Below are 377 nucleotides of genomic sequence, written 5' to 3' on the forward strand. Positions count from 1 at the left end.
ATTGGGGGTCCCCCAGGGGCCCCACAGCATTCATTTGGGGGCCCCCCTGGGGCCCCACAGAATATAGGTGGAGGGCCCGCAGGGGGCCCCCCAATAGCTGTAAGTGGGGGGGCCCCAGGGGCCCCACAGAACTTAATTGGGGGGCCCCCAGGGGGCCCCCCGGTAGTTGTCAGTGGGGGGCCCCCCAGTAGCAGTGGGGTCCCCCCAGGGGTAGGGTTTAGTGGGGGGCCCCCCAACGGGGGTGCAGCAGAGGAGAAGCTGGAGCTGCTGCTGCGTTTTGCTGCAGCAGCAGAGGGCACTGCTTCTATACTTAAGGTGAAGCAGAGGCAGCAGCAGCAGCAGCAGCAGCAGCAGCAGCGGCAGCAGCGGCAGCGGAG

General features: G+C 67.6%; 1 protein-coding gene across 1 annotated transcript in view; it reads left to right on the top strand.

The window, feature by feature from the left end:
* ETH_00039100 (uncharacterized protein) overlaps nucleotides 1-377 on the top strand; it is a gene marked incomplete at both ends in the record, with an annotated part of 3,794 nt that overhangs the window by 1,594 nt on the left and 1,823 nt on the right. Inside the window, one exon of the mRNA XM_013374745.1 lies at nucleotides 83-315. Coding sequence (XP_013230199.1) covers nucleotides 83-315 — 233 coding nt within the window. The remainder of the gene's footprint in view (nucleotides 1-82; nucleotides 316-377) is intronic.

Source organism: Eimeria tenella, genomic scaffold (genome assembly GCF_000499545.2).
Source record: "Eimeria tenella Houghton genomic scaffold, Eth_scaff2257, whole genome shotgun sequence".
Lineage (NCBI taxonomy): Eukaryota > Apicomplexa > Conoidasida > Eucoccidiorida > Eimeriidae > Eimeria > Eimeria tenella.